General features: G+C 48.6%; 13 protein-coding genes across 14 annotated transcripts; 7 read left to right on the top strand and 6 right to left on the bottom strand.

The window, feature by feature from the left end:
* Window positions 1-1,041: 1,041 nt before the first annotated feature.
* On the top strand, window positions 1,042-3,028 carry PV09_01134 (uncharacterized protein; the record flags this gene model as incomplete). The annotated part of the gene is made up of 3 exons (XM_016353978.1): window positions 1,042-1,515; window positions 1,572-2,269; window positions 2,326-3,028. The coding sequence occupies 3 exons, from the start codon at window positions 1,042-1,044 to the stop codon at window positions 3,026-3,028; spliced, it is 1,875 nt and encodes a 624-aa protein (XP_016218073.1).
* A 603-nt stretch (window positions 3,029-3,631) lies between these two features.
* On the top strand, window positions 3,632-4,738 carry PV09_01133 (uncharacterized protein). Its single transcript, XM_016353977.1, has 5 exons — window positions 3,632-3,765; window positions 3,823-3,863; window positions 3,928-3,940; window positions 4,065-4,390; window positions 4,503-4,738. The coding sequence occupies exons 1-5, from the start codon at window positions 3,739-3,741 to the stop codon at window positions 4,582-4,584; spliced, it is 489 nt and encodes a 162-aa protein (XP_016218072.1). The 5' UTR covers window positions 3,632-3,738; the 3' UTR covers window positions 4,585-4,738.
* PV09_01132 (uncharacterized protein) lies at window positions 4,624-7,313 on the bottom strand. The gene is made up of 2 exons (XM_016353976.1): window positions 7,195-7,313; window positions 4,624-7,141 (listed from the first exon to the last, which is right to left on the bottom strand). The coding sequence occupies exons 1-2, from the start codon at window positions 7,226-7,228 to the stop codon at window positions 4,725-4,727; spliced, it is 2,451 nt and encodes an 816-aa protein (XP_016218071.1). The 5' UTR covers window positions 7,229-7,313; the 3' UTR covers window positions 4,624-4,724.
* A 103-nt stretch (window positions 7,314-7,416) lies between these two features.
* Window positions 7,417-8,979, top strand: PV09_01131 (uncharacterized protein). The gene has a single exon (XM_016353975.1). The coding sequence runs from the start codon at window positions 7,457-7,459 to the stop codon at window positions 8,828-8,830; it is 1,374 nt and encodes a 457-aa protein (XP_016218070.1). The 5' UTR covers window positions 7,417-7,456; the 3' UTR covers window positions 8,831-8,979.
* On the bottom strand, window positions 8,801-11,875 carry PV09_01130 (uncharacterized protein). Its single transcript, XM_016353974.1, has 3 exons — window positions 11,278-11,875; window positions 9,513-11,226; window positions 8,801-9,453 (listed from the first exon to the last, which is right to left on the bottom strand). Exons 1-3 carry the CDS (start codon window positions 11,761-11,763, stop codon window positions 9,056-9,058), a joined length of 2,598 nt encoding a protein of 865 aa, XP_016218069.1. The 5' UTR covers window positions 11,764-11,875; the 3' UTR covers window positions 8,801-9,055.
* A 196-nt stretch (window positions 11,876-12,071) lies between these two features.
* PV09_01129 (uncharacterized protein) lies at window positions 12,072-13,899 on the bottom strand. Its single transcript, XM_016353973.1, has one exon. It carries the CDS (start codon window positions 13,650-13,652, stop codon window positions 12,165-12,167), a length of 1,488 nt encoding a protein of 495 aa, XP_016218068.1. The 5' UTR covers window positions 13,653-13,899; the 3' UTR covers window positions 12,072-12,164.
* Window positions 13,900-14,268: 369 nt separating this feature from the next.
* On the top strand, window positions 14,269-16,853 carry PV09_01128 (uncharacterized protein). Its single transcript, XM_016353972.1, has one exon. It carries the CDS (start codon window positions 14,506-14,508, stop codon window positions 16,630-16,632), a length of 2,127 nt encoding a protein of 708 aa, XP_016218067.1. The 5' UTR covers window positions 14,269-14,505; the 3' UTR covers window positions 16,633-16,853.
* Window positions 16,854-17,097: 244 nt separating this feature from the next.
* Window positions 17,098-19,967, bottom strand: PV09_01127 (aconitate hydratase, mitochondrial; the record flags this gene model as incomplete). Its single annotated transcript, XM_016353971.1, has 3 exons — window positions 17,098-18,458; window positions 18,521-19,790; window positions 19,845-19,967. 3 exons carry the CDS (start codon window positions 19,965-19,967, stop codon window positions 17,443-17,445), a joined length of 2,409 nt encoding a protein of 802 aa, XP_016218066.1. The 3' UTR covers window positions 17,098-17,442.
* A 394-nt stretch (window positions 19,968-20,361) lies between these two features.
* Window positions 20,362-23,998, bottom strand: PV09_01125. 2 transcript variants are annotated; one of them, XM_016353969.1, is made up of 6 exons: window positions 23,770-23,998; window positions 23,600-23,697; window positions 23,005-23,551; window positions 22,369-22,955; window positions 21,932-22,320; window positions 20,362-21,780 (listed from the first exon to the last, which is right to left on the bottom strand). In XM_016353969.1, the coding sequence occupies exons 1-6, from the start codon at window positions 23,857-23,859 to the stop codon at window positions 21,737-21,739; spliced, it is 1,755 nt and encodes a 584-aa protein (XP_016218064.1). In that variant the 5' UTR covers window positions 23,860-23,998; the 3' UTR covers window positions 20,362-21,736. The 2 variants fall into 2 exon arrangements, with proteins under 2 accessions (XP_016218064.1, XP_016218063.1); XM_016353968.1 differs by having other exon boundaries at window positions 20,362-22,320.
* Window positions 20,441-21,177, top strand: PV09_01126 (uncharacterized protein; the record flags this gene model as incomplete). The annotated part of the gene is made up of 2 exons (XM_016353970.1): window positions 20,441-20,500; window positions 20,548-21,177. 2 exons carry the CDS (start codon window positions 20,441-20,443, stop codon window positions 21,175-21,177), a joined length of 690 nt encoding a protein of 229 aa, XP_016218065.1.
* Window positions 23,999-24,378: 380 nt separating the features above from the next.
* Window positions 24,379-25,020, bottom strand: PV09_01124 (uncharacterized protein; the record flags this gene model as incomplete). Its single annotated transcript, XM_016353967.1, has 2 exons — window positions 24,379-24,477; window positions 24,529-25,020. 2 exons carry the CDS (start codon window positions 25,018-25,020, stop codon window positions 24,379-24,381), a joined length of 591 nt encoding a protein of 196 aa, XP_016218062.1.
* Window positions 25,021-25,949: 929 nt separating this feature from the next.
* On the top strand, window positions 25,950-26,489 carry PV09_01123 (uncharacterized protein; the record flags this gene model as incomplete). Its single annotated transcript, XM_016353966.1, has 1 exon — window positions 25,950-26,489. One exon carries the CDS (start codon window positions 25,950-25,952, stop codon window positions 26,487-26,489), a length of 540 nt encoding a protein of 179 aa, XP_016218061.1.
* Window positions 26,490-26,570: 81 nt separating this feature from the next.
* PV09_01122 (uncharacterized protein) lies at window positions 26,571-26,902 on the top strand (the record flags this gene model as incomplete). Its single annotated transcript, XM_016353965.1, has 2 exons — window positions 26,571-26,656; window positions 26,704-26,902. 2 exons carry the CDS (start codon window positions 26,571-26,573, stop codon window positions 26,900-26,902), a joined length of 285 nt encoding a protein of 94 aa, XP_016218060.1.
* Window positions 26,903-27,182: the final 280 nt, after the last annotated feature.

Here is a 27,182-nt window from a genome sequence, read left to right as displayed (position 1 = left end):
TATGCTCCACTTCTGATGGAGGAAGGTATCACTTCCCTACTTAGATCGAGCTTCCTAGACGTCTTACTGCACTCGCTACCTACGCCATGGGACGTGGCGTGGCCTCGTTAAGCATTGCTGCTTACTCTCCATTGTGCGCTCGTGCTATTCTTGTCCATGGCCTGGTCTCCCCAGCACCGCAACCAAGTTCGGCGCCTGAGCTGATTCCGTCGAGCGACGATCATTGTGTGATTCGAGATCAAGTCCACCGGGACGTGTCGTGTTGGAATCCCTCCCCCAACGCCTGCCGCTCGTACTCGCCTGCAGATATGTGGAAAGATACCTCTGTACTGCGGCAGGAAGACCAGCGACCAGCCCTCTGCCGCTGCTAAGCGTGTGATAACGGAGGTATCCGCCGTGTGGTGTCACTGTGCATCGTAGACGCGGCTACCGTTTCGGCGCCCAAGACATCCAAGAACGCGCCACTCAGGGACTATTTCTTCGCATCCGCTTCGACCTCGGCACTGCCTATGGAAATCTCTGTTTGGATTCCCGGCACCGACTAGCTGTTATCATTGCATTATCTCCAGACAATATGACTGAATCTCGGCTCAAGCACCAACCCAGGACTTGAACTGGGGTAGCAAAGCCAGTGCCAAGAGGCCGCCCAGATTCTCGGCGTCGATCGAACAAGCTCTCTTGCTTCAACAATGTCTTCAGTGGCTAGCAAATGTTCCATCGCCGCTTCTAGCGGGGTTCCTATCTCTTCAACGTAACTGTAACCTTCCTATTTGATGATCTTACCGTATGTGAAGTTGGCATCCAGCGGTGGTCTTTGGTCGCGCGATAGCATATCGACAGTATGAACCCTTCTGTCCACAACCTCTTGGCACAATTGCCACCAGGAAATGGAGTAAATGTGTATATGAAGTAGGACATGGTCGCATGCTCCTCCTGGTGCGAAGATCATCGAGCTCGACCATTTCGTCTTCACCCTCCCTTTCTCTCCGTAAGCCTTGGCAACAGGATCATCATTCCTGCTTGCGTGCCAGCCAGTACAAGATGTCGCAAAATATCGATGTCGCCGATTTGGCGAAAGCTGAAGTTGCCGATGCCGCTGTCGCCGGCACCAGGAAGGAGTCCATCATCGGCGATGGCAAGATGGCCGATTATGAGCATTATGAGAGCGACTCGACTGATGAGTACCACATTTCGGACGAGGACCTTGCGACCCTTCGCCGCGTTTCTGGCAAGATTGTATGGGTTGCATTCACAATTGCCTTTGTAGAGTTGTGCGAACGATTCTCATACTATGGCACGACGATTATCTTCACGAACTTCATCCAGCAACCGCTTCCACAGGGCTCTCGGACCGGTGCCGGTGGTGCTGATGGCCAGTCTGGTGCTCTCGGTATGGGCCAGCAAGCTTCGACTGGTCTCACTACCTTCAACCAGTTTTGGGCCTACGTTACCCCTCTGTTCGGCGCTTGGATCGCTGATGGCTACTTGGGGCGCTTTAGAACTATCCTAGTTGCTGTGAGTAGAATTATTGCAACAACTCATCAATGCCTCGTTGCTAATATTTGCACCAGATCGCTGTTGGCATCGTAGGCCACGTTATACTCACTGTCTCCGCAGCACCAAGCGTGATAACGAGGCCGAACACGAGCATCGGCGTCTTTTCCCTAGGCCTCATCATCTTCGGACTGGGAACCGGCATGTTCAAGTCTAACATCTCCCCATTGCTCGCTGAGCAGCAGACTGACACAAAGATGCGCATTATGACAACAAAGGACGGTGAGCGTGTGATTGTTGACCCAGCCGTCACAACTTCTCGCATCTTCCTGTATTTCTACATGATGATAAACATTGGCTCTGTCACCGGTCAAATTTCCATGGTCTTTGCCGAGAAGTATGTGGGATTTTGGCTTGCCTTCATGCTGCCAACAATCCTGTTTCTTGTTGCACCTCTAGTTCTTCTTACGTTCAAGAAGCGGTATAGGCTTTCACCGCCAACAGGCTCTATTCTTGCAAAGTTCATGAGGATGTGGACTACCGCAATGAAGGGCGTCTGGTCGCTAAACCCGCTAACTATGAAGAAGCGCTTCTCTTGGGACAAGGTCCGCCCATCTCTCATCCCCCCGACGGAAAGGCCAGCTTGGATGACGTACGATGATGCCTGGGTTGACGAAGTTCGACGAGGTTTGAAAGCCTGTAAAGTCTTTCTCTTTTTGCCCATCTTCTTCCTCGCCTACAACCAGATCAACAACAACTTGACTTCACAAGCAGCGTAAGTTAACCCCGGTAATGTTTTTCGCTCGATCAAAGCTTAAAGTAAAACTACAGGACTATGAATCTTCATGGTGCTCCAAACGACCTTATTACAAACCTGAACCCAATCTCTATTGTCATCCTGATACCCATTTTGGATTTCTTTGTCTACCCCGCCCTACGAAGGAGAGGGTATCACTTTACGCCTATTAAGCGCATGACAACTGGTTTCTTCTTTGGTAGCGCTGCTATGATTTCCGCTTGTGTCACCCAACATTACATCTACAAGATGTCTCCATGCGGTTATTCAGCTGCGACTTGTCGAGACGAGGATGACAATGTGCTCTTTGCGGACATTAACGTCTGGGTTCAGACCCTGCCCTATGTTTTGATCGGCATCAGCGAGATCTTCACCAACGTGACCTCGCTTGAATACGCTTTCTCCAAGGCGCCGAAGAACATGAAGTCTTTGGTCATGGCCGTCAACCTTTTCATGAGTGCCATCTCTAGCGCCATCGGTCAAGCTCTCGTCCCGCTCTCTGAGGACCCACTGCTGGTATGGAACTACGGTGTAGTTGCTGTCTTTGCCTTCTTCGCTGGTATCGTCTTCTGGCTCTGCTTCAGGCATCTTGACGCTGAGGAAGACAAATGGAATTTGATTGCGGAATCTGCTTATCAAGGTCGCAGACCCAGTGTTGCGACTTTGGAAGCACCGCGCGAGGCTTCTGCTGTCAGTAATGCGCGTGCAAGTGACGAGAAGTCAACTGCTAAGGCTTAAAAACATTGAAATTAAAGTCTTGCACTATGGAGAGAGTGAGTTTCCAAAATGGATAATAGTATAGCTTGCTCCCGTTGCCTATCTCGAAGAATGATAATACAGTCAGCCAAATTGAGCTCGAATATTTCCCTTCCGATCAAATATCAGACGTCATTAGCTTCTCTACAGTGCTTGTGTCCTAATCATGGGGCTCGAGATATCCATGCCTGTCGTATATGTTCTTCATTTGCCAAGATGCTTTCATGGTGAGTTGGTTTGACTTGCACTTGGTCTCTGCCATTAGCGTCCACCAGAGTGCAGAGCTGCAGTGGCGGTTCGAGCACAGTATCTTTTCAAAAGGCCTCTGCTTATGTGAGTGTTTGCAAAATTGCAGCATCGAATTCATTTTACGTTGGCATATAGGCCGGTGCAGAGTCATGATTCTCATCGCACCAAGTGTTGATAAACATCGCAAGACGGGTGAAGATTTTAGTAGCAGTATTCAACTACCTTGAAGTAAAAATAGTGTGCAAGACAAGATGTTGGAGCTCCCGATCTACACGAGATAGTCGACGTTGGATCGGGTTGGCATGCCTTGGGATAGTTTGCCAGATTTGGTGTGTCGTTGAACGTCCAAAGCAAAACTGTGGAGCAGTCGATCCTTCAACAAACACCAAAAAACTCCCCTCCAGTAGTTCTTTCTTCCACGGCCATCTCCGACCGCAATCAACATGGCCGCATTGAAGTTTGTACGAAGCGTAAGATTGTAACTGTCCGCTGTGCTCGACCTTGCGCGCTGATCTCTCATCGGGCAGGTGTGGGAGTCGTTTCGGGTCAACTCCGGGCTTGAGCCTAGGTGAGTTTGATTGCAGAGCCATTTGATCGGGTAACATCTCGTGCTTAGCAAGCCTGAAATCCAGACTGCTCGACGGCGTAAGAACCTTTTATTTCTTTCTTCCCCCCCCCCCCTCTCCCCTTCATCTCGCCCTGCATGCCGTAGGCTGCGGGACGGATCAGGGACGTTCTTAAGTGCGAATGTATCGCTCAAGCATCGCAGCTCAAAGTGACCGCTGCCCAACCGGGCAAAGTCACGCTCGAACTCGAGATTCAGAAGGAACACACGAATAGGCTGAACATCCTGCACGGGGGCACCATAGCCTCAATCACGGATCTGGGAGGCTCGCTTGCCGTCGCCTCGCGCGGTCTTTTCAGCACCGGCGTCAGCACCGACCTCAACGTCACCTACCTCAGCAGCGGCGGCAAGGTCGGAGACAAGATCCTCGCCGAAGTAACCTGCGACAAGTTCGGCAAGACGCTCGCCTACACCAGCGTGAGGTTCCTGAATGAGAAAGGAGAGTTGTTCGCTAGAGGGAGCCATACGAAGTAAGCCGACTCTTCGCTCTCGTCTTTTTCCGTATCACTGTTTGTTCTCGGAGGGAGAACTTCATCCTTCAAATCTAAATGCAAAGGTCATACGCTAATCTCGAGCTCGTAGATATGTCGCTCTCGCCTGGAAGGATCCGAAGAATATCACGGAGGAGCTTAGCCCAAGGCCAAATGATCAGAAGGCCGAGTAACCTTGGCCTCACAATCTGCTCGAAGCTGACTTGTCCATACATTTTTGTATCATTTGCATTCAGGGTATCATATACAGAGTACAGCTAAGCCAAATCTATCGGAGTGCCTAGAGTTAATACACCCTTTTGGAATGCCCCGACTACACAATCTCCAGATCGTCATCGTCGTCTTCTAAGAATGCGTCCCCAGGTGCTGCTCCCAGGCTTTCCCTGCCAGGAATTCTAACGCCTTTCCCATCCAACAACAACCTAGCCTTCTTTCTTGGCGATGTATCATCTTGAGCTGCTTTCATGCTGCTCTTTCGTGGACTCATCGAGGTCTCTTTCTTACTCATTTCTTCTTGTGATGTTGCTGCTTTCTGAAGCAGTCCGCGAGTGAAAGCTCCGCTCCAGCCCAAGGGCCCTGATCTAGAGTTTTCTGTTGACAATTTGAATTTGCGCTTCACCGGGCTAAGGGAGACTTGCTGTGCTGTTTTACCGAGGAGACCTAAGGATGCAGCATCTAATGTTTCCGGTGCAACGCTTGGAACAGCTGTAGCGTGGTCCTGTGAAGAAGCATTGACAATCACTCGCCTATCTCTACTCTCCTTCAGCGAGTTTCGATGCTTCAAATATTCACTTCCGGTGCCATTTCCTTTCAGTCCCAGAGACTTTGCGAGCTCCTCCTCCTTCTCCTTGTCTCGCTGCCTTTTGCGCCGCGCTTCTTTATTCATCATCTCATCTGTATACTCCTTATCCAGCAGGCTTGCTGTGTTCAATCCCATCTCTTTCGGCGTGATCCACATTGTTTCGTGCAAATTCGTGTTGTGATACTTGCCCTCTGGAGCTAGGCTTCTGAAATTCCTAACATACTTGCTGTTCTTCTGATCGATGCCAACAGTATGATTCATACCAAAGTTCCCGCCTCGCCCAGTACCGGCGGCGCGACGACCACCTGTCATGGTGCTGAATTGCATCCTCTCCGCGCGTGCTTTGTCGACTTGCAAACTGATATGGTACTCACAAACCTCAGTTTTGCGCTTGTCAACCCAGGCAGTGCATTGGCTGCCATCGGATTTCATGGCTTTACAGACTCCAAGATCACGAGAGCGGCCAATTTCAAGGACTGTGTCCTCCGAGCTTGTAACTTTAAGACTGAATGCACCTGTGTCTCTGACTCTTGGTGGCATGATTCCCGGATTCAAGACCGCAATTAATGTTCCCTCCTTCAGCTTCCACCATCTTTCGAATCCAGTGTCGAAGAGAAAGAGATCGACCTCATACTTAAAATCAGTAAGCCGGAAGACCATGAATTTTGGTCTAGCATGATCTTCTTTGCCGGACGAGTCGATCGATTTTGGGTAGTTCTTGTGATCTCTTGGTGTTGATTTTGAGCATATAACCCCAAAAACTACATAATCCGACTCACAATCCGGTGCATCGTACGATGGTCCCTTGATTTCATGAAGCAGTCTTGGGATTGGATATAATTCCTTGCCTTGGAGTGTTCTGGTCAGCGTGCTGTGATCTATATCCCGTCTCTTGAGATAGACACCACTATATGGCTCCAGTACAGCTGCTGACTGTGAGGAGTCGATCTCTGAAGAAGGTAAAGACGTGTGAGAGGAGATTTCAGCAGCACGAAGAGATGAACTTGGCCGGCTTGGGGGCTTCGAATCCGAAGAATCTGACATTGGCTCCGTTTTGCTGATCCCGGACGCGATGTGATTCCGAATGGAACTTTTTTCTCGCAAGGAGCTTGATCTTTGTAGAGATCTTGCCACCGACATGTTTGTCGTTGAACTTTGACCAGCAGCACTGCCTGCATGACCATCATTGTTGAGTCCATATCTTGGTCTTGAGTCTCCGAGCATATTTTCGTCAGCCTTGTGCAACCCAAAGCCCTTGCTCCTCGACTCTATTATTCTTTGCTCCTTAGCTTGCTGCTCTTGCGCATTCAATCTGCTCTCTGCAATCCTCTCGCTAAAGCTCTTGACCCTGAGGTCACTCTTGTCTTGGACATTGCGCAGCGAATTTGATCTACCCGCCCCAGCATCTGAACTAGTGGTCCTGGGTCTTTTCAGCGAAACGTCTTGCGCCTTTATCCCTTTGTCGATTCCTAACAAAATCCTTGCAGGCGACTTTGGCTCCGAGGCCTGGATTTGTTTCTTTACAGGAGACAATGGTACTTCTATATCAGGTTTAGAAGCCTCTGCCGACTCTCGCTTCGCACTTATCCCTGCCTGACCACTGGCTGAAGATGCCACTGGGGACTTTTCACCCACGTCAACTCTGCGCGCACCTGCCTCCTTCTTTGCTTTCTGGAGTTTCTTTAATTTGAGCTTGGCCTCGATGGCTTTCAATTTGAGTTGCAAAGTCTCCTCATCCTCATCTTCCTCCTCGTCTGAGGAAGATTCTATGCTCATGGCTTTCTTCGGTGTCGCGCGAATAGGCCTTCGCGGCGAAGGTGATACTGACCGACCCTCTCGGATTCGCTCCAGCCGTTTGCGCCCACTTGGGGAGCTGAGGAGCGCTTCGTGGGGGGAACGAGGCGGCCATTGAGGCTGATCTTTAGGTTCTGCTAAGGTGAGACGGCGCTCCTGTCGAGCCTTTGGATATGAAGATGCTCACCCTTGGCATTGGGAGACTCCCGAATCACGACCATATTGAGTCCATTGCCCTGCTATGGCATCTGTGTACTAATTGGGTTTGGAGCAAAGAATTTAGAAGCCCGACGGTTGAGGTTTCATATTGTGCATCGTCTTGGGTGAAATGTGATTGGCTGCCAGACGCGTCGCGTTTCTTGTCTGGGCAGGAAGCGCGTGCCACAGTCGTACTGTGCATCATGTAACGGTGACGGCAAGTTGACAGCATAGTTTACTAAACCATAGCAATGGTGACGACACGATCGAGTCCTAAGAAACGAAAACAGCCTCAGGGCACGCAGCCAAATCTTGATCAAGATCTTGAGGAGGGTGAGGATGTCGCACCTGAAGACGTCAAGGTCGACATCGCCGACGCCGATGGAGCGGGGAAGAAATTACAACCCAAAGATTCGAATCCGCCGAGATTGTTCATTATACCGAAGGGCGTGACTAAAGAGGCAAGAATTGTTACTTTACCTGAGCCATCGGAGGGGGCAGCCAGCCGATATCTCGTTTGCCCCGAGAAGGGGGTGTACGAGTTCACAAAGGTTTCTGCACCCAAATCACACGCGAGATGCGTTCTGCTTGCACCGGATGACGAGGCCGCCGAGCATATCAAGAGCGTCGACGAAGTACGGAAGTCTAGTATATCTCAAGGTTATATTGCGGAGAGCGCCGATATCTTCGTTGCAACTCCGATCGACCCTGCATTTCTCCTCCTTCCAATTCTCGCGCCAGCGTCGACGCAGAACCAGAAACGCCTCTTTGTCGCATTCGACGACTACGTAGACTCAACTGCGGGCACATTGCGACAGCTTCTGCGCCAGGGACACATCCGGAAGCATTTTGAATCAAGATTGGACGTCCTGTGCGACAAGGTCGAGGCGGGAGATGAATCCCTCTACCGTCTCTCGACCGACAAGCTTGCCTCATTACTTGTATCCAAGGCACAGCGAATGGTTCGAAACGGCTTGCCCGCGTCCATGGAAGAGAAGTTCATCCGTCAAGCATTGCAAGCGCCGATACTAAGCATCAAGCGCGAGGGACCCTTCTCGACCGCTTCCACAACGGAAGAAGCTGCGGCAGGGGAATCACAAACATCCTCCGAGATATCTTCGCAGAAGGATTCGACCTTTTCACAGGCCAGCGTCGCAACGAGCGTTACAGCCGTCTCCATATCAGATGAAACTACCACCTCGGATGTTCCGCAGGAGATAAAATCAAATGAAGCTTCGCCAGAAATAAAACACCTGCTGCGCCTGCGAACGGCGTTGCAGTACATGTCGACGAGCTATATTCCGTCCCACATGCGATCGTCTCTGCACTCCAGCTTTGACACGTTGATAGACTACTCTGCCCTGGATGCATACCTCAAACAGCTCGAGGCCTTGCGCGAGGAAGCGCGGGCCTTGCGCTCGTTGAGTGACAACATGACTAGGAAGCGAGGTTTGGATGGTGGTGACGAGGTAGCCGAGGAACGGGCAGAAAAGAAGCGCAAAAAGGAAGAAGAAGAGAAGAAGAGGAAACAAGAGAGCCACGCGTTGAAGCAGCTCAAGAAGGCCGACATCAGTGGGATGAAGAAGCTAAGTAGCTTCTTTACTAAGGTGCCCAAGAAGACTTGATTCATGGAGATGATGATAGACTTTTGAAAAGATACCCGTGCCTAAAAGCATGCAAGCAGTTGGTTTTGATCAAAGATGCTTCAAATAGTAATACCGTGATGTGCATATATGTAGTGCTACTTGAGCCTCACAAATCGATGATATGCGATTTCTGAACATACTTTCTTTTGCCGCTCTATCCTTGTGCCCGAAAACTCCAGGTTCGTAACTTCCGACACAAGCATCTCAAGTCCGTATCGCGTTACCTAGGGCACCTCCTGTGAATCCTTGGCCTCTGCCCCTTCCAGCACCACCACCGACTCTGCCTAGACCTCCGCGTCCGCGACCTCTTCCACCACGACCTCCACGATCTTGTCTCTCAAATGCATTTGCGGTTCCTTGTGTTCGCTGCTCGAGAACCCTCTCATTGCTCTCGGTGAGATTAGATGCCTTTTCGCTAAGTGTCAAGGCGAGGGCTTGCAGACGTGACAGATCAACACCCTTGCGGAAGTTGATAGCGCCATTGACTTGGTCGAGTGCTGCAGCTAGTTCTTCGTGTGAAATCATCCTGGCGACGATAGCAGAGACCTGACGTTCAGATAGGTCAAACATGGAAGAAAGGGTGGAGAGGAAGATCGTTTCATCTAAATCACTGCGTTAGAATCGAGACGCAACGACAATGAAGACAAAATAGAAGACTTACAGAACGGCGCATAGGTTAGTAGATATGTCTCGAGGCCTGTCTCCTTGATTTTTCCTTCCAGCATGTTCCTGATTTCGTCTGCCTTGTTTGGTATAAGATCCCAGATCTTGATCGCTCGAATTAGCTCAACGCTCCTATGATAGTCGCCGGCAGAAAGGGCCTTCGAAGCTTGCAGGATGTGGTCGCGCGTGTTCTCAGGGGGGCCTTGGAAGACGCTGCGCTCTGAGTAGTCGAGCAATCTGCGGAACGCCTTGCTGATAACTCTCCTTCTCTGATCAGGCAGCGAGGCAAGAGAAGCCAGCAGTGGGATTTCAAGCAACATGGAAACCACCAAGTAGCAAGCCTCAAGCAACTCGATGTTGATATGCATGTGGAAGGGTAGTTGTCGTAGGCGCTCGGCACGCTCTTGCTCTGGCGTGAGAGTGGAATATCGTTGAACCTGCACACCTTGGGCAAGGAGCTCCTTTTGTCTGTTTGACCCGCAGATCTCCTGTAGAGCAGTTTGCGATTCCCAGATCAGGCCTAATCTAAAGGCTGCCAGGCCAACTTGAACAAGCGTACGGTTGTAGTGAATTTGCGTGACTATGTCAAATGAACCGATGGTCTCTGACAAATGCGACATCAACATCATGTTCTTTGCGTCATAGTATTGATCATGAAGCGCGACGAAGTAGATGCGATGGAGAATAGCGCGAGCACGCTGGATGCCCTCGCTATTCTTGAAAAGGAAGTTTGTAAGTTCTTTGATCAGCTCTTGCGGTTGGGTTTGGAGCTTTCGAGGCGAGATGTCGCTATCAATACTCTCAGGAATTTGTGCCCAGGCATCCTTTTCCAACATTTCTGCTAGTTGGCTGTGACGGAAATGAAGGTGTTCCAGACGCTTCAGAATGACAGAGTTGATGCGTTCAGCTTGAACTCGATCCTTCAAATGATCATGCTTGTTTATTCTCTCTTCGTAGATCTGCGCTCTGAGTAGGTCTGTGTATGCTGCAGTCTCGTCGGTCAAGCGAGAGACATAGTCCGAAGTGTGTGGGTCGATTGAGAGCAAAGATCGGGTGAGTTCATCATCCAAACGTTCCGCAGAACCAACGATACTGCCAGGAATAGTAAACAGTTTTCCAGGCGTGAAGGTTGGCTGCTTCTCGTCATCATCCCATTCTTCAACACCTTCCACTACAACAAGCTGATCTTTATTCTTTTCGAGCAGATCAACAAGCTGAACAAATTCCTGATGGGCTTGTTTCCACTGCTCAACGGAAATAGCACCAGTCGTGACGTTGGAGGTATCGAATCGAGCACTGATAAGTGAAATGAGCACACGAATGCGCTGGTAATCAGTGACAGCCACCTCCATCAGCCGTTCCATGATACGGATCTGCTCCATTCGGTCGGTGCCTTTACGACCTCTGGACTCGGCAATGCTTCTCAAGTTCTTGAGAATCGACTCTGGAGTGTAGGCCAATGTTCTGCCACCGGGACCAACAACCTCAAAGCCTGCGTCATCTACAGAGCCAATGGTTGTCCCCAGAGCAAGACCAGTGCCACGCGAAACTTTTGGTTTTTCAATGACCTCTTCTTCCTCTTCCTCTTCCATAAATGCGTCAGGATCTTCGCGATATGCTTCCACGCTCTTGGCGTAATCTTCCTCTCTTAAAATCTTGCGAACCTTTTGTCTCAGCGAATTCAGAGCCTTGGCATTCAACGCATTCATTTTCTAAATCGTGTTAGCAAGCTGAGGGATTCGTGTGGTAAAGCTTCAATGTACCTTCGGTGTGACCTTGGATTTCTCGTATGCTTCAGCAACGTTGGTATCGAGTTCAGCCAACATCTTAATGAAGATTTTGGGCGTCTTGTTGTTCATCTGCCGCGTCACATTGGGCACGAGTCTGATCAACTCATCGTAATGTTTCTGTGCGGTCTGGAAGTCTTGTATTTTCAAACCATCCTCAGTCTTTTTGATAAGACCCTCCAGTTCGTCCAGCCTCTTGTCCTTCGCAGACTTGACTACCACGCCCTCCTCCTCGTCGCTCTCGTCGCTGTCGACACCACCAGCGCCAGCCTTCAAGAAACGGTTTACACCAGTAGCACCGTCATCGTCGCTACTTTCCTCCTCAGACTCCTCCTCCTCGGATTCCTCCTCGGACTCTTCCTCGGACTCTTGCTCAGACTCGTCGACATCGTAGAGAGACTCCTCAGATTCAGAGCTTTCGCTGTCGGAGTCGCCGCCGCGGGCGAAAAACCTGGAGCTCATTGTCACTAAGGGTTCGCGCAAGTCCAGGCAGATATCTAGCTGTTTTGATATCGGCGTTGTTGGCTCGTGGAGTGACTCTTCGCCAGCAGTGGGGTTTTTAGCCTGAACACGCACTTGAATTTGGAGGTGCGTCAAAAACTTGGCGCACAGCCACTGAATGCGAAAAGATGATGTGGCTAGTGAAGTTCGACACGTGACTATCATGATGAGCCAACTCCTCACATTATTGACAGTGTGGAAAGTACCTTGCAGGCTTTGTAGACGAAAGATTTGATGAAGGATAAAAAGGTTGGGCACCAGAAATGTGAGGCCTTTCTCGGGAATAAAAGTCAATTTAATGCTAAGGACCCAGCCGTCTATCATCGCGGTAAGAACTGAAATTCTTCCACAAACTCCATTCACTATCCGTCACAGCACTGCAAGTCTTTGCACGGATTCGCCTCACACTTAAGCTGACAGTATGTTCCCCTGTTCCTGAGCCCTTCTTGGGCACCTTCATGGCCTGCGCGCCCTGTAACCGCATCTCGGCCACATAATGCTGCCCCTGTCTCGCTGTCGTTACAGACAACTCGTGAAAAGGTTGAGAGGGCTGATTTGGGCTCAGGTTGGAGTGTATAAGAATGTACGCCATAGGCATGCAAGCATTCTCCGACCTGCTTAGCTCTTTCCATAAAGCCCTCCAACGTTTCATCCTCTGTGACTACGTGCGCCGTTGCGATTGTCTTCTGCTCGTCCAGTCTCCAGATATGCAAATCATGCACCGACGATACACCAGGCAACTCTTGTATATCTTGTTTGACCTCTGCCAAATCTACCCCTTCCGGCCCACTTTGGAGAAGGATACGTCCCGAGCGTCTAATCAATGGAATGGAAGTACCTAGAATCATGAAAGCAATCGCCATGCCAATAGCGGGGTCAGCATAGTAACGATATTCAGACCTGCTGAACCAAATTATCAATGCAGATATGATTACGCCAATGTTATTGATAGCATCTCCAATGACGTGCAGCAGGACGCCCATCAGGCCAAGATTGCGATGAGAAGACTTTGATGGCTCGTTCGTAGTATGTCGGTGTGTGGCGTGAACACCTTCTCTGACCACCGTGAAAGATAAGCGAACTGCCTCTGCTGCACTTGTCCGATTGGATACAGTGGGTGGAGAGTAGATATGGCTATCGTCAGATCCCTGGCTATGCCCGTGCTCGTGGTCATGCAAGAAGACGACAGAGATGATATTCAGCGCCAGGCCAACGCATCCCACAATAAGAACCAACTTGGGGTTCTCGACCCGCTCAATGTTCACGAACCGTTCCACAGCCTGCAGTAGCACGCTCAGGCCCAGTGCTGCAAGAAAGCTTCCGTTGAAGAATGCACCTAGCAATTGTGCACGCTGCCAGCCAAAGGAGAAGCCTTTGGGTGATGTCACCCGATTGGAGATTTGGATGGCAGCAAATGCTACGATGAATCCGACAAGGTCAGTGAGATAATGGAAGGCATCTGCGATGAGGGCGAGGGAGCCGGTGAAGAACCCAATCGAAATCTCCGTGATGAAGAAAGAGAAAGAAATGCCAATCACAATGGACAGTCGTTGTATAGGCGTCATTGAGGGGAGATGAACGTGTGGCTTGGTGTGACCCATGGTCGCCGGGGATGAATATATTCGAACAGCAAAAGTCGAAAAGGAGCAAAAATTAAGACGACAATCACGATCAGAATTAGCCTTCTTTGAATCGCTCCTTACGTTTAGGATCCGGATTGTGAGAAAAGATGCAGAAAACAGGAAATGGCGGTGACGACAGAAATTGGGAAAAGACGGAGCCGCATTTCTAGCTCCGGGCGTCTCAATTCGCCGGCAGTGTACAGGTGACTCCATGAGCAAACAAAACATCACGTGGGAGACGTCAAGACTAATGTCTTGTCGTGGGTTCGCAACCAAACCCGCCGTATATCTATGACGATCATGATGATCTGAGCTTGATCTTACTCATACAGCTCTTCCATGCTCTTTTTGCAAGTCGAAGTCAATGTCACATGATCACGGTGCAACGCCCAGAGTGGAGGCAAGTTTGACCTTGTGTGTGAACTTGTTTAGGCGCGGAAGCGCGTGCGTATGCTTTTGATGCGAGGTAACGTCGTCATGGGTGCGACCATACGAAGCGAGCTCAAATTGCGTGGAACAGATAGCGCAGGCACAGCTGCTCCCAGTCCGCGAGTGCTCTGCTCGGCCCCGGACCCCGTAGAAGGGAGCGAAGGATGCATTGCACTTGTTCCTTCGAAGTTCGGTCTTGAACATGCTTGAGACGGCCAGAGCAGAAGACGAAGAAGAGAACGGCGAGCCAAACTCGGCCAACGGAGCCCGCGAGAATGGCTTTATGAAAGAAAGCGTGTGTCCATCATGGTACTCTGCATCTCACGCTCTGATTGGCCGAGGGCGCCTCGACCCGGACATGTCCAATGGTCCTAGCCGATTCTTCGCTGACTGCGCCTTAACCTGCTTCTGTATTGTGACATCTTATCAGGAGCGCATCGCTCCAATGCTGATAGTGCATTCATAGGGTAGAAGTCATCTCTCGAATCGATGGTTACTCTCTTGAGACCAATATACTGCCATCGTATGATATAATCGCTGCCAGCTTCCATAATACTTCACATACTATTAATCACCCTACTCGTTCTTCTCCTTTTTTTTCCACGAAGCAGATGGTGGCCTTTCACCATTCCCGCGCTCCATCATTGTTGCTATGGATCCAGAGCCTCGAAATGGAACATTGCCGAGAAGTCCGACCCACGACGAAAAGGCCAAAATCACTTCGCTCATGCGGGATTGGCGAGACCAAGCATGGAGGCTGCGAACTGCTTGGGTCTCTACGAAGATCTATCAAGGGATCAGAGATTTACTCTCAGACTACGTGTTTGACCTTGTGATGCCGCCATCTACTTCTGCGAAGAAAATGAGCTCGCGCCGCAATTTCAATCCTGATTACAAACTTCAGATGTACGAGAAGGTAAAGAGGCCTATTCTGGACAAATCTCCGAGAGAATTCGATGGAGTGAGCCCGTTCTCATACTCGGCTATGAATTTCTCGGATGATCGATTTGCTACAAGGTTCCTGATGCTTCATCCGGGAGATGACGAATCTCACATTCAGATTACCCTGGAAGTGGGTAGCTTACAGTCGTGCTCGCCCTATGATGCTCTTTCATATACCTGGGGCGATAAAATCTACCATGCAATTGAATGTAACGGTAAGATGCTGCGGATTCAGGAAAATGCCTGGCTGGCATTGCATGCATTACGCCGTCCGAACGAGGTCCGGAAACTCTGGGTTGATGCTATCTGCATAAACCAGGACGATACAGACGAAAGAAGTAGACAGGTGCTTCTAATGAGACAAATATTTCAACAAGCTACGATAGTCATAGTTTGGCTCGGCCCCGAGTCGTCGGGAACAAAGAATGTATTCGACTTACTTGGTACACTTTCGAAGGCTCGTGCAAGCGAGGAACTAGAGAAGCAGTCGCAACCCTTTACAACCCAAGATCTGTTAACGGCTAGGCTTCCCGGACGAACCGAACAAGCATGGACAGATCTGGACATGTTCTACTGGCAGACGTGGTTCACGAGAGTCTGGATCATTCAAGAGATGGCCGTAGCTCAAACGATAATTTTCCGCTGCGGGCGACACCTTTGTACATACGACGACTTGGAAGCTGCGTCCAACTACATAGTATCACACTCCTTAACGGCCCTTACCGGCGTTGACCCATCAAAGTTCATCCGTCTCTCCCAGTTTCGGCAGGACTATCAACAGCGTAATCCAGATTCCGCCTGCATAGACCTCATTTTGTGTCGAGCACGACAGAGCTATAGTACTGACGCACGAGATAAAGTATTTGGAGTGCTTGGGCTGATCCGACAGTCTCGTACCCCTTTGCCATTGACGCCCACTTACACACAGAGCTATGGACGTGTATATATAGATACTGCAAGACTTATTATTGAAAATTCAAAATCCTTGGATGTGCTGAGCGCTACAGATGACCACCGGAGTAGCCTAATCGACGAGCTGCCTTCTTGGGTACCCGACTGGGAAGTGTCTCATCCTAGATTTTCACCTTTCTGCACGGCCAAAGCTTTTGCACATTGGCAGGCCTCTGGAAACCTCGAGCCCTCTCTCGAATTTTCAACCGACGGGCTCAGACTAGGCGCCGTTGGTTTTCTTGTCGACGCAGTCAATCACGTCTCAGATTCTTTTTTGGAATTTTCGCCTGTGCCTGGAGGAGATATTTCCGCTCATAATGTCACTAAAATCGTAAATTGGAGCTCAAAGTTGAAGTCCATAGCGAATAACACAGTCGATTTCTACGCGCAACAGAGGTGGCGTCAGTGGGAGAGAATCGCAATGAATCTGGGCATATATCCAAACGAGAGTGCGGTAATGGATGTCTTTGCGAGAACCATCACCGCTGATTATGATTTTGGATCTACTTCTTCCCTAGAGATGTACAAGTCCTGGAAAAGAATATGGGAATATGCCACAACGTACGAGGGCAATAAAATTGAGAAAGCCTATGATGGAATGACTTCAGCTGAACTTGCCAATGCCATGAAGTTCTTAGAAGCACACAGGAAAGCCAGTTTCGGTAGAAGGCTTTTCACCACTACTCGCGGATTTATGGGGATTGGACCGAACAGGCTGCGAAGAGGTATGCTCATTTGGGTTTTGGGAGGTGGAAGGACCCCATACGTTCTCCGCAAACGTAAAAATCAATCCTACACCTTTTTGGGTGAATGCTACATTCACGGGGCCATGGAAGGACAACTCGTCCCTCGAAACGAAACGGCAAGAAAGATTTGGATCGATTAAGTAGCATCCTCTGCTTTATGTGAGGTGTCTGAAGTGATCCCTCAGTCATTCACGAAATTTTCCTCATATATATAAGGCAATGTCACTTATGTTAGTTCAAAGCTTACTGGCTGATATAGTTGGTCTGATAGCTATAAGTCTACGTCACGAATTGAATCAGTAGGTGTAACTACCAGCTCATCCCGCGGTAATTATGTAAGTGAATTGTCAGAGAATAATATTGCTTGTCACATTTCTTCCATTTTCAAAGCATGAAACATGTTTAACTATTAAGCTATTGATTATAATTTTATTAACATAAGCCCCAATCTGGAGATGTACCTCATGATCAATTGAGATCTGAGATGATTATGTCGATCACTATGAAAAGAAGTAAGTCTAGAAGGCGAAGGAGTAGACGTGATCTATGGTGAACTGGTACGAAATAGTATAATAACTTCCAATATTATAAACTTGATCGTCAAGGCATCTTCATCTCAAATTTCTCATAGGCTATATGCGCTGATATGATGCATGTATTCTACACATTCAGCAACAGTAGACAGTATTTGTGGCACAAGTTTGCTGTGGTTAACAAGCCCGTCCTTCAGCTTGATCGAAGCCCTTTGTCGACCATTTCATCTGAACGTTGAGGGCTAAAGGTGTAGATTGCAAAACAGTTGGATTTAAATACCTCAAGTTGAAGGAAGGTGGAGCATGATGGTTTCAACCTATGAGCTTTCAGCTGGCGCTCTGTACTTGTTGTTCCAATGTTCGTTACGTTCAAACAAACGTTGAGACTGATCATTCAAGATGCCTGTATTGGGGCGTTCATAACTGTGAAGCTCTCATGAAAGCATGATTCAAAGCGCTGCCGGCTCTAAGCCATGGAATCTGCCCTGCGTGATAGCTGTGATTGAGCTTCGCCTCCCATTGCTCTCCATCTAAACAGTCGATGCGCATGGTCACCGGCTTTTCCGGTTGAAGCTGGCCTTCCTCAACGCCCACCAATGTGATCCTGTCACCCAGCACGATTTTCTCATAGTCGGCTGGGTCCGCAAAGATAAGTGGCAAAATACCCTGCTTCTTCAGATTGGTCTCGTGGATGCGCGCAAAAGAGCGAGCAATCACGACCAAGCCGTTGAGAAAACGAGGTTCCAATGCCGCGTGTTCGCGAGATGAGCCCTCGCCGTAATTCCAATCGCCAATGATACACCACTTGACGTTTCTCCTCTTCAAATCCTTCGCAACTTCCGGTATAGTGTCTACAATGGAGAAGTCGAGCGGATGGACGGCATGGCCCAGCTTATCTTTCGCTGGAAGGAAAGCATTGGTTGCCGCAAGAAGCATGTTGTTGGATATGTTTTCTAGATGGCCTCGGTATTTGTACCACGGACCTGCTGGCGAGATGTGATCAGTCGTGCATTTGCCCTTCACCTTGACGAGAATTGGCAATCTAGTCGCTGATCCCGGCTGCCACGGTGGAAATGGTGTAAGCAGCTGAATACGATCTGAGTTAGCCTTGACGTTGACATCGATTCCGGCAGAATTTTCGGCTGGTGGCTGGTATGCCTCGTTACCGCTCTCGAAACGAAGAGGAAGCTCTCTTCCGATAGGTGGAGAAAAGCGAAGGACCTTCGAGCCATTCTCACCAGGAATACAATCGACCAAAGGGTTGAAGTCCATACGACCGGCGTATGCAAATGTAGCGACCATCTCGGGTGATGTGACGAACGAACATGTCTCCGGGTTTGAGTCGTGCCTCCCAATGAAATTACGGTTAAAGCTGGATATTACTGTGTTGCGTTCCTTGCCTTTCACATTGACGTCCGTGCGATCCCATTGACCTGTTGGCAACTATCAGTAATTGAAGCGATTCGAAACATTGTATTTTCCACGTCGACCATACCAACACAGGGGCCACATGAATTCGACAGAATCACCGCACCAGCATCACGCAGCTCTTGTAAGATCCCATCAGCTTCTGCGGTGGCTCGAATACTCTCACTACCCGGTGTGACCAACAAAGGAGCTTTTGTCTTCAAGATTCCGGCATTTCTTGCTTGTCTGACTAGTTGTCTTGTTTTGTCAAGGTCTTCGTAAGAGCTGTTTGTGCAGCTACCAATCATTGCATGACTGATTTCAACTGGCCAATCGTTCTCGCGAAAGGCTGATTTTAGTTCAGAGAGAGGATGCGAAAGATCTGGTGTGAATGGGCCATTGATGTGCGGTTCCAGTCGGTCCAAGTCGATTTCAATGACATCGTCGTAGTGGCTCTCTGAGCCTTCATCAGCGTTTAAAAGTAGCTTGCCATATTCGTCGGCAAGTTTTGCGATTCCACGTCTTTTTGTTGCAGAGAGGTATGCTGACATACTTTCCGTGTATGGGAATATACATGATGTGGAACCGATTTCCGCGCTCATGTTGCAGACTGTTGCCATGGCTGTTGCCCCCAGTGTATTCGTACCGGGCCCAAAGAACTCGAAGACTTTCCCTTTCCCACCTCTGACAGTCACAATTCCAGCGAGATTGCAGATAATGTCCTTCGAGCTCGCCCAGCCGGAAAGTCGACCAGTAAGCCGTACGCCAACGACTTTGGGACAAATTAGTTCCCACGGCATTCCTGACATTGCGTCAACAGCATCTGAGCCTCCGACACCAATTCCCATCATAGCAAGACCTCCAGCATTTGGAGTGTGAGAGTCTGTTCCAATTATCAATCCTCCTGGAAAAGCGTAATTCTCAAAAATAGTTGTGTGTATGATACCGGCCCCAGGTTTCCAGAAACCAATTCCATATTTCTTCGCCGCCGTGCTAAGAAAGGCGTAAATCTCCTCATACTCGATGTTTGCCTGACGTAAATCTTCTTCTGCGCCATTTCTGGCTACTATGAGATGATCGCTGTGTACAGACGTTGGAATTGCCACCCGGGTGAGGCCCGCACTGATGAATTGCAAAAGGGCCATTGTTGCTGTGGCATCATGGCACGCAACCCTATTGGGCCGAAGCTCCAACGTAGTGGCTCCTCGTTGTATATCATCCAGGGCCCATATCTTTTCCGGACGTGGATACAGATGTGAGTATAGTATTTTCTCCGTTAGAGTCAAAGGTCGCTTGGTAGAACTCTTGCGCACCTCATTTAGGCGTTTGAGTTGTGATTCATAGTCTAGAAACACATTCTAATGGCTTCATATTAGCATTTCGATAGCTCCATAAAGTCCTTGGGGACTGACAGGATTCAAAGGACTGATAGGTGTCGCTGTTCTCTCTGTGGCGAAATTTCGCCACTGCGACCCTAATTTGATGTTTCGACATTCTACAGTCCATCTCGCTGATGAGAGGGTATTTCGAAGCATTGTGAAAAAGAAAAGGAAACTTGAGATAATCGGCACTCATTAAGAGTTTGAATAGAGGCGTCATGTTTTATCCAAATTTGCCATCCCGCAACCGGCTCCGAACGTTGAACCGAGTCGGTACCGGGGACAATTCCATAGCCCTTTCATCTCCTCTGAGTTGATTAATGAATATGGTACAACAGTTTTGAAATTTGGCCGCACAGTATCCGCGTCACAAGGAGTACTCCGGGGCCAGGGTGGAGAGCTCCGAACGAGCCTTATTGTGAACTCCACAGCGATGAGTTTATTTTAAATGGTAAAGGAGTCTTGCATGTGAAGGAATGCTCCGGAGACGAAGGGACATTGTAGCCGACGCACAGGTTGAAATGTAAAAAGAGATGCTGAAATGATCTGCTTTAAACTAATTTTCTTCGCTCTCAAATTTATTACCTGATAAGTCCATTGCATAAAACCATTTCTTAGCGGCCCAAAATATGGCTTCAATAGCGAAGGAATCTGTGCTAGCAGCTCTGAGGAAGTTCACAACCTGCGATGTACATCATAACTAAGCCTTTAGAAATTATTTAAACTGATTCTTTAGATTGGAGACGCTCTTTTTAGGCTCAAAGTTCCCCACGGAGGTTACTTGTCAGGTCTCCGCATGTTCTCCGCGCCTAATCGCTCAAGGACTTCCAAAATTCTTGGTCCCGCATACATGGTCAAAATGGTTCTTGCTTCCGACACAACCTCACCTACACCGAATCAGCACTTTGCAGACACCATTCCAGCTGGCAGCGTCGTCTTCGTTTCTCAACCTTCCGGCCTAATCAGTGCCTGCTGGGGAGGTTTAATGAGCACTCGTGCCACAGCACGAGGAGCTGAAGGCGTAGTGATCGATGGTCGTTTCAGAGATATCCATGAGCACCAGGCTCTAGGGATTGGCCTGTTTGCTCGGGATGGCAGCATTCTTGGATCCAACACCTTTACACGAGCATCAGAGCTGAATGTTCCTTTGTCATATAAAATCAAAGAGCTTCCGAATGAAGAGATTGGAATACGCCCAAACGATCTAATTATGGGCGATGCCGACGGCGTGGTTGTGATTCCTTCGGAATTTGCAGAGAAATGTGTTGAGCTCTGTCAGTTAAGGTGGGAGATCGACGAAAAAACCAGGGAATGTCTGAATAATGGTGATGATATGGGTGCGACAATCAAAAGGTTGCGGAAGTAGATTGATTTCAATTTGTTGGTCCTACGATAGTGCTTTTAAAATATGTTCCAGGTCGTCCCGTTGTTCAAAAATTCTGTAATGAAGACATCAAGCGTATGGTCATGAGCCGCTATGCTGCTGTTCAAATAATCAGAGGGCTGGAAAAGATATTCAAGCCTTGGATCGGTGATTGCAGGATCAATTTCAGAGAATTGCTCATTTGAGGAAAACTCTGAACTGTCCCAAGTCAAACCATTAGAACCCAACTGGTCTGTCAAGCCTTGTAGCTGATTTTGACTTCCGTTCTGCAGGCAGCATACGACGACAGAATTCGACCCTTGCTCTGTTCGACGTATCTGACTAGGTGGCCCAGTATCACTTGTCATTTCTGGAAGCCTTGAAAGATCGAGAAGCCTAATCAAAGCGTCCATGGCACGTCCAAAACTTTCTTTTCCCTTTCTGACAGAGGGCCACCATTCTCCGCCGGCACTGAGAAGGTTATCGCACGTACGCAGTGCTTTGACAACGCTTGCGTACGTCGCCGTATTTCTCACGGTAGTGGATGACCATAAGCAGTAGATCATTGTAGCTCCGGATGAGAAGATTCCCTGAATACTTCGCCAACTGAAGAACAGATTATCAGCGTTGTACATTTGATAATAAGTTTGTAAACGCTCCGCGGCATAGCGGTAGCACAGAGAAATGTGATCTTCTTGTGGCTGCGGGATTGCCTGTGAAGGTTGGTAAAGGAGAACGAGTGCTGCGTAGTACTGACACCGAAGCTTCATTTCGGAAGCAGCCCAATTTTGACGGCTTTCCTGATATTCAGTGTTCAATTGGACTGCCAGTTCAGAAAGTTCCGTATTCCACTGATCCAGCGCTCTTCGAATTCGCGCCTGCTCTCCCGAAAGATCTCTAGGCCATGAAAAACAGCTTCTTTGGTTTGGAAGATGATAGAACAACATCTTGATCTCAGAGATGATGGGGTCAAGTCTGAAACGATGAAGAGCAAATTGAACTAAGCCGGAGACGGGCACGTCCGGACTTAGAAATTCGTAGTTCTCAGGTAGCGCATCAGCCTTGATTTCTACACCAGTTGGCATTTGCACGTCGAATGTTTCGTCCCTGATACCAAGGGGACGACCTTGTATTGTCGCAACTGATCTGAAATATCCTTTAGGAAGAGTTGGTCATTTATGTAAATGCACTTACCTGTCCAAATGATATACATAGTAAAACAATGTCCGACGGACAGTAATTGCTGTCCCAGAGAGCTCCCCGACTCGTGGGTCTCGATGAAGTCCCAGGTCGACACAATGTGCCATTGCAATATGGGTAAGTGTCCAAATGTTGACTTCGGCAGGATTGAGCAAACTATGGACTGCTAGACACAGTGTGGCTTGCAAGCTTGCAATTGACACTGTGGAAAATGTCTGTTCTGCAGCAGCCATTGCCACCTTGTAGAATTGATTTGGAGCAAAATCGAAGGTTTTCTCCCTGGTCCTTATGATTGAGGCTAGAGTAAAAACCATGAAGATATGGAATGTGGCTGTGAAGATAGAGATTGGTGTAGCGTTTTGGCCACGAAATTGTTCAAAGTCCCCATTATAGGGAAACGGCTCCAGAAATTCAGGCCATCCGCCACGACCTATGTTCGCTGATTCGCTTAGACTTTCGCATACATACAACGCGTCCAAAGCATTAATCAAGGAAGGTATGTGAAAGAGCGGATGATCCGCATGCACCGAGCGGATGTAAATATCTAATAACAATCGGCTATCGTCTCGTGACGGGAGGTTCTGGCGATTGTAAGTTCATCTCAGTCAATAATCTGGATATGGTGCGCACCTTCTTCAACATTCCGAACAATTGTCGACAACCAGCGGAAAACTGTCTTAACGAGGCGTAGGGGCTAGAATTGACCGGAGCAACAGAAAATGTAGGAGAAGGGGCAGATTTCTCGGACATGCTGCCCGTGGAGACGGTCGATGAAAACCCAACAAGCGACGTAAAGAGCCGTCCGGAAGAGCTTCCAAGATAGTGTGTCTGTCTAGAGTCCGAATTCAGAGACAACATACCTAGATCAAATGCTACAGATCGAGCTTCTTCAGAAAGAGGCCTTTCGGATTCCTGCTCATTTTCTCTCGGCAAAGAACGCTTGTGTCCGGGACTGCCATAATCCTGGATACTCCGTGATATTTGATCCGATCTGGGTGCTGTTGAAGGCTCAGATGGTCCAACCGCCTCAATTACTTGATCCAGGTTTGAAGGTGGCTCATAGTTTTCCATGAATCGGAAGTCAACAGCGGGGCCATTACTGGTGTCGAAGTTTGGTGAAATTCGCTTGATCTCTTGTTCCAGCCAGTGGATTCTTGCACGTGCCATGACCGCAAAGCTAATTATATTAGCACAGCTGCTGCTAAGTGCCAAAATTGAACATTACTCTCGAGGTATAGAGACCGCATTGTTGCGTGTGTCAACATCGACACAGGACTCGTTTGCCTTGGAGCAGTTCCCACAAGCAGGGATTTGGCCGTCACACTATCCGGACAAGTCAGACACCCAATGACTTGCGACAGCGCTGTGAAAGGCAAGCACCAAAACTAAACAGACCTTTATTCTCTTCAAGCGGCAGCGCTTACAGGCATTGCGCACCTTACGTGGTGCCATGCTCTCAGCAGAGCTCGTCTTCAGTGGCAACATGTCGAACCGAACCAGTTAGCATCGTAACTAGACGGGGTTGGAAGAGAAATAGGAGATAGCGTTCACATCGCACTTCTGTACGATTATTTCACTAACGGAAAGGCAAAGGTAGGTTGTACAACTGCAAAAGTAATGTAATGTTGACCATTTGCGGAGAACCCAGTAGAGCCAAATGAGCTTGAAGGTCTAGCAGGTCTTAGTGTAGGCCTGAGCTGGACTAGGCGAAATAGCACTGCAAATCACAGCGATTTGAACACTAACAAAAGATGCCCAGCGTTTCTATTGCTTGAAAATGGCTTTAACACATCGAACTTTTGCATTGTTTCGTCTTCATCAAAGTTTAATCTACAATTTACTCGTAAAATTCGCCAACTGCTTCGTATTCTGCTTTTTATCTGAGCTCTCTCCTAACCAAATTTCTATCCAAGCTACATGCAGCTCGCAAAGGGCTATGTAACCGCTAAATTCGTATCCGCGCCCTTTACTATATATGACTGTGTTAATTGTAGACCTCCTTCCTCATGATTTGCTCTCATATGCGATCGGCGAGCCTAGGGTGAAATTTTGCATAAAAGCCACAATCCGTTCATAAACACTGAAGCTTATTGCACCAGACACCTACATGACGGTTAGCAGGAACGAAGGTCGAGTACGTCTTTGCATGCGTACGCTTAGTCGAACTAGTCGAGGTGTTGTCCCCTTCCACAGCGATCGTACACCACCTCGCGACACCATTTTCCGAACGCAGTCCCAAGATCCCGTGTACATCATTCTGCCCTCAATGCTCTGCAATTGGGTTTTGACGCTGTCGAAAGGCATTGTGTAGTAAACCGTTATTGCGCCCGCTAACGATCCGCATACTATACTAGCTGGCATGCCATAGCTGGATAACCTTGGACCCAGATAATCCTTCAAAGCCCCGTAGCTTGTGAATCGTATCATAGCGTTGGCCGATTGCTTCATCGCAACTGGCCATACTCCGTAATAAAAACCCTGAATACCCTCCCTCCTCATGATTTCTTGCACAGCATGGTGGGTGGACCGATACATACTGGCACCTGCACGATCATCTATCATCCTTGTCTTGATTGTTTCACCTGGAGTCAATACAGCAAAACTCTCGGCTACACCGGCAGCAATACCTGCAACGATAGTTGCCATGACTGAGACACTTCCATCTGGAGTCTTTGGGAATACATTTTTGACAGTTTCGAAGCTAAGGAACCGAACACCGGACTTGGCCGCGTTTGACAAGCAAAATGCTGTTCCGCCTGTATAAAGACTTCTAACTCCGTTTTTTTGAATGGTGCTTATTAGTATACTGAGTGGTGATCGCGAGGCTTTGGCGCCTTTTAAAAGTTGCTGCCTTGTTTTGATATATTCAGTTGGAAACTGTTTACTCGATTAGGGCAGGTATCAAATGAGATGAGTTGCTAACTAACAGTAGCGAGTGCTTCGAGACCGCCAGCAGCCGTCCCAGCAACAATCGACTGTAGGGGTGATGTAGATTGTTTCGTAATCATAATCCAATTTGCGTAATTTGGATGTGTGAGATGATTTGAAATAATATGGTGGCAGCGTCCTAAGTATTTGACTTTTGAATGATAATTATCATGTCAAACAGGTTACCAAGAAACGACTTACCCTGCAAACGGGTAGTTTTGTCTTATCCCTGAAGAGTTAAAGCTTTCATTAACGGCATGGGCATATGCGACTCGCTCTCGGAGTGAGTCTAACGCGCCTGATAAGGCGTTTGTGGAGCGCTCCATGTTGAGATCCGGAGCGCTCCAGAGCACGCATCGTAACCCTACGTTAGACCTCGAAAGTGGTGACCACCGAAAGATACTTAGTCAACAATATTTGGGCGGTGGAACAGAGACTCAAATCTTTCGAGTTCATTCGAACCCATCAGATCTACATTTTTACGTCCTCGTTCTGATTTCGGAACTGCATTCGCTTGCCATGGACGTGGAACAATCTCTACACTTACCCCTGAAGCTATTTCCAAATGGTGGATGGGACGTACACCATCACATATTTGAACGCATGTGACCTCTTCTTGTCCATTCTCTTGAAACAAAAGTACTCACATGGCTTCAGCCGAGCGATTTGCATACGCTCCTAACCGTCATCTAACGCCACCTTCTGCGACCATTAGCCAGTTCCAAGATTTCAAGGCTCGTCTCGGGATCACTCATTCTGTGCTCACTCATGGGCTTTCTTATGGGGATGACTGCAGCTCATTGAAATCCTTCGTCGCCGAGCTAGGGCGCTCGTCTACGGTTGGAGTTGGCGTCATCGACCCGGAGACGGTCACGCCGGAGGAATTGGCAGCAATGCAGGCAGCTGGGGTGAGAGGCATCCGTGTCAATTTGTACAAATATGGCGCGATGCACGATGTCGAAAGACAGAAGATAGCCCTGCGTCAGCATGCGCGAATCCTGCGTCGATATTGTCCTCATTGGAGCATGGCATTTACACACGTGCATCCAGAATTCTGGGGAGATCTCAAGCCTGTTATTGAAGGAGAGATCTGTGCACCAGGTATAAGGCTGATTACCGATCACTTTGCATTGCTCAAGGGCGCCAGCATGCTTCCTGGGACGCTGGCTAGCGCTCCAGCCGATTAGCCAGGTTATAAGGATATTCTAGATCTTGTTCGTTCGGGCTGTTTATGGGTCAAGATCAGTGCTCCGTATCGGGTCAGTGATATGAGCCCATCGTACACTGATCTAAAGCCTCTGGTTCATGCTCTAATTGAGGCTAATCCTGACAGGATTATTTGGGGCAGTGACTGGTAAGCTGTGACGGCTCGTCTGCTGGAGATCTCTAACGAAGGCGCAGGCCGCACACTCCTCAAATGAAAGTTCGAAGTCATGATGAAGCTCTTTCGGAAACTCCATTTCTCAACTTCGACGATTTGACGTGGCTAAAGGTCCTCAGGTCCTGGCTAACAGATGAACAGTGGGACAAAGTTATGGTGAAGAATCCATCGTCCTTGTATTTTTCTGATGATCGGGACATAAGCGCAACAGAGGTGTGAGAGGCAAAAATAAACGTCAATCCGATGTTTCAACCTTGCTCTATTCATCCTTTTTGTGTGAAGAGAGCGCCGCGCTAGTCACTACTTAATGTCTAGACTTGCTGTGATTCTGCTCATGTGTCATGTAGCCTCTCGGCCGATGAGTCAAAGATCATAGTTTGAAAAATGAAACGGAAGCAGTAGCTAGATCTTTTTCGATCAGCAGCTCGGATTGACTCAAGTGTTAGACCATCTTACCCGCTGATATAGTATTCTTTATCAGCAGCACCAGCGTAACGAG

Source organism: Verruconis gallopava, assembly GCF_000836295.1.
Source record: "Verruconis gallopava strain CBS 43764 unplaced genomic scaffold supercont1.3, whole genome shotgun sequence".
NCBI lineage: Eukaryota > Fungi > Ascomycota > Dothideomycetes > Venturiales > Sympoventuriaceae > Verruconis > Verruconis gallopava.
The sequence above is the reverse complement of the archived record's forward strand: the minus strand, read 5'-3'. Positions and strand labels throughout refer to the sequence as shown.

Coding starts and splice junctions, on each gene's coding strand:
- PV09_01133 (XM_016353977.1), top strand. CDS start 3,739: ATGGCCGCATTGAAGTTTGTACGAAGC. Junction 3,766..3,822: donor CATTGAAGTTTGTACGAAGC/GTAAGATTGTAA, acceptor CTCATCGGGCAG/GTGTGGGAGTCGTTTCGGGT. Junction 4,391..4,502: donor GCTAGAGGGAGCCATACGAA/GTAAGCCGACTC, acceptor TCGAGCTCGTAG/ATATGTCGCTCTCGCCTGGA.
- PV09_01132 (XM_016353976.1), bottom strand. CDS start 7,228: ATGGTCGTGATTCGGGAGTCTCCCAATGCCAAGG. Junction 7,142..7,194: donor GGAGTCTCCCAATGCCAAGG/GTGAGCATCTTC, acceptor TCACCTTAGCAG/AACCTAAAGATCAGCCTCAA.
- PV09_01131 (XM_016353975.1), top strand. CDS start 7,457: ATGGTGACGACACGATCGAGTCCTAAGAAACGAAAACAGCCTCAGGGC.
- PV09_01130 (XM_016353974.1), bottom strand. CDS start 11,763: ATGAGCTCCAGGTTTTTCGCCCGCGGCGGCGACTCCGACAGCGAAAGC. Junction 11,227..11,277: donor AATCCAAGGTCACACCGAAG/GTACATTGAAGC, acceptor AACACGATTTAG/AAAATGAATGCGTTGAATGC. Junction 9,454..9,512: donor ACTAACCTATGCGCCGTTCT/GTAAGTCTTCTA, acceptor GCAGTGATTTAG/ATGAAACGATCTTCCTCTCC.
- PV09_01129 (XM_016353973.1), bottom strand. CDS start 13,652: ATGTTTTGTTTGCTCATGGAGTCACCTGTACACTGCCGGCGAATTGAG.
- PV09_01128 (XM_016353972.1), top strand. CDS start 14,506: ATGGATCCAGAGCCTCGAAATGGAACATTGCCGAGAAGTCCGACCCAC.
- PV09_01125 (XM_016353968.1), bottom strand. CDS start 23,859: ATGTTGCCACTGAAGACGAGCTCTGCTGAGAGCATGGCACCACGTAAG. Junction 22,956..23,004: donor TGTTCGGAATGTTGAAGAAG/GTGCGCACCATA, acceptor TACAATCGCCAG/AACCTCCCGTCACGAGACGA. Junction 22,321..22,368: donor TATGTATATCATTTGGACAG/GTAAGTGCATTT, acceptor AGGATATTTCAG/ATCAGTTGCGACAATACAAG.